At 30.1% G+C, this 3214-nt stretch overlaps 1 protein-coding gene across 1 annotated transcript; it reads right to left on the reverse strand.

Annotated features, from left to right (window-relative positions):
* Positions 1-626: 626 nt before the first annotated feature.
* Positions 627-978, reverse strand: LOC309961577 (small nuclear ribonucleoprotein G-like; the record flags this gene model as incomplete). Its single annotated transcript, XM_082838998.1, has 1 exon — positions 627-978. One exon carries the CDS (start codon positions 976-978, stop codon positions 748-750), a length of 231 nt encoding a protein of 76 aa, XP_082695124.1. The 3' UTR covers positions 627-747.
* Between the last annotated feature and the right edge of the window lie 2236 nt (positions 979-3214).

Consider the following 3214-nt stretch of genomic DNA (forward strand, 5'->3'; position numbering starts at 1 on the left):
AAAATTATATAAAATAATGTGTTAAGTTGTAAAAGAGTTATATAATATATTATGGCACTGCTTTGTGGAAAATTTATTCTTCTGAATAACTAAAAGATGCAAAACCTCTGGCAAGAATTGACCAATTAACTGAAATTCAAATATACACAATCAACTGTATTTGAGACATATAATATTTAATTGGTGAGAAAAAGCTAACTGCCAGCTACATGAACAGTTTTCCAGAGCAAAGAAAATTACTTGAATTAATCTAGATTCCAACTTCTGGAGCCCTTGCAACAAGAAAAAAAAATAACCCCTAATGGCTAAAATATAATTACCATTTTTTATGTCATTAAGAGTATTTTTTTTTCCTAAACACCTGTGCTGTACCTGTTTATGTTAAGAAACTGTATTTCCACTCTGAATACAACACAATCCAACCTTGGCAAAATAATACATGTCTCTATGTAAGACCTTGCAACTCATTTGGTAAACTTCCTCAAAGTTGAACTTTTTGAACTTCCGTGATACCTCTTTCAGTTGGCAAACTATTTCCTCTATTTTTAATCAAGGTTCTTTGAACTGTATGTGTCCTTGATTTTCAAGGTATCTACAGAAATTCTTCTTTTTTTTTTGACTATTACAGAAGTTTATGTAACAAAAAAGTTCAGTAAGAAAATGTACACGACCCAATTTTCATCGTAGTAAAATGTGGAGAGGGGTCACGTGGAAGCAGTTGATTTCTCTGGTGAAGACAGCCATTGTTCATACTCCTTCCAAGGCTTCTAACATGATGATACTATTTCCTTGTATTGCCACAATTCCAATATTGTTCTGTTGCCCACTAGTTGCCATCTCCACACATTCATCTATCACAAGATTCAAAAAGGGATCAAATCCCCTCAATATTCCTTGGACATGTCTGCCACCATTTAATATTAATGATAACTTCTTGTCCATAAATTTATTCAAATCGGGAGGGTGAGCTTTGCTCATGATGTCTACTCGACGAGCTCAAATATGCCGCCAAAAGGAATTCGAGTTGTCCCTCATGCTCAAGAGGTCATATATATATATATATATATATATAATATTATATATATAATAACTAGATATTTTTCTTATACATCATTTTAACAAAAGTGTATGTTAAATATATGTTTTTCACCCATAAATATTGACCAAAACCAGATATATAAATCTATATCTATTTGTACAATTTATTTCAGCATATATATATATATACAAAATTTATATTTTTATAATTTTTCCACTAAAAATTGGAGTATTTAAAACAAAGTGTTTTGGGAAATTAACCTGTGAGGGATTTGCAGAAATTCTTTAAAATATGTATATGTCTATGTTTATCTACCTATTTGTTTATCTAGTCTATCTACCAATATAAATAGTGTGGTCCCATTTGCAACAAAATTGTTATAAATAAGTACCAACAATTATTTTACTGTCTTGAGTTATTAAAATTAAATAAGACAGAATAATTTAAGTAAAAATCCCAAAATATAGAAAACTCAGAACCTTTTAAATTAAAATATTCCAAAGATGGAGAATAAGTGAATTTATACTCACCTTAACCTGCTACATCTTTCAGATAATGGATGTGTAACAATAGTAGATTTTTTTCAGCATTCCAGACTCACTTGGACCCTAAAGTCATCCTGGAGACTGCTGGGGAGGGAGAGCAAGAGGAAGACAAGGACATAATTTAAAGAACATATTTATTAAGCATTTGAGTAAAAATAACTTCTGCGACAATAAGTATGGAAAAAACCCAGGTGCTTATCACAGCTTATTACTCATTACACGGAAACAAACTGAAACATCTAACACTATAGCATAATAATCTTACCTAAATCTTCTGATCCATTACATAAAAATCAATGAAATAAATATGAAAGTGCATTTATGTTGAAATTGGGCTCTTATGAAAAAAAGTGGTAATAATTCTCAACATTTTCTAAGTTTTTATTGAATCGAACTTTTATTTTGTGCCTGTACTAGACACTAATATATGTTTTGTTAGACCTGGAGAATTTTTCTTATTATCATGATATTCCAATATGAAATTTCTTCATATAAACACATTTTAAGTCCTCAGAAGATTAGATATGATATTTAATGGCAAATGAAAGACAAACATAGGAATTGTATAATTAAAATCAAACATGCATTTTTGTATTTGCTCTTCCTTAAAAATAATTGTTGTCACAATTAGTTCTAATTATCATGAAACATTTATAACATTTCTAAAAGAGTGTGATACAAACATTAACTTTCCTAAGTGCCCTGTGCCTCTGAGTCTGAACCACAGGATCCACAGAAGGACTGAAAAGAAAGTAATTATAATTTTAGCTAGGGTTATCTCTAGTGAGGGATTAGTGTTCTTTATTTTTAAGCATTTATAATTTCCAATTTTTCAAGTTGTTTTGTTAGTAGGAATTTTTAGGTTTGTTTAAAAATTATAAATGTATTTAGAAATTAATAGATTCTGTGAGGAGTTGTATGTCACAAATACACATTTGCACTATACTGAGGAAGTTTTGATTTAGAAAAGATAAATGCATGTCAAAGGTCTCAAGACCAGGCAGTAGCAGGGTCAGAACTCCCATTACATTCTATAAAACTCCAGATCTCTGGTCTTCAATATTATCCTACACTGCCTATATATAAAGGTGTATCCTGAACTATTGAAGCTTCAAATGGACATTAAACCTTAATTTCACAGAGCAACATGAATGTGCAACCCATGAACAATATAAGACTTTAATAATCTATCAATTTGTAAACAAATAGTTTTACAGTAACTGAGAATCACTAGCCACATCTTTGGAATATATAGATTTTTGGTTGAAAGGCTAATAGATATTCAATAATAACAACAAAAATAATCACAATGGTAATAACGTAACCTACATACATAAATTGTGTAATCAGTGTTCTTCCAATAGCTTTGAATAATTTATCTCAATTATTCCTCACATTAAACCATTACATTTCTATTATTTAGATGAAGAAAGTGAGGTTTACAGAAGTTCTACAACTTGTCCAATATCACAGAACTATATGGTTTTGCAGTGTCAAGTTTCAAAACCTACTGTGATCTCAGAACTTACTATTGTAAAAAGGACTTATGATTTGAGGTTTGCTGACAGAAAAAATTATAACAGGAAAAGCATTTCTGAAGTAACAATTTGGAAAGCTTGCAATTTGTTCA

Source organism: Leucopleurus acutus (assembly GCF_964270905.1).
Source record: "Leucopleurus acutus genome assembly, chromosome: 5".
NCBI classification, from domain to species: Eukaryota; Metazoa; Chordata; class Mammalia; order Artiodactyla; family Delphinidae; genus Leucopleurus; species Leucopleurus acutus.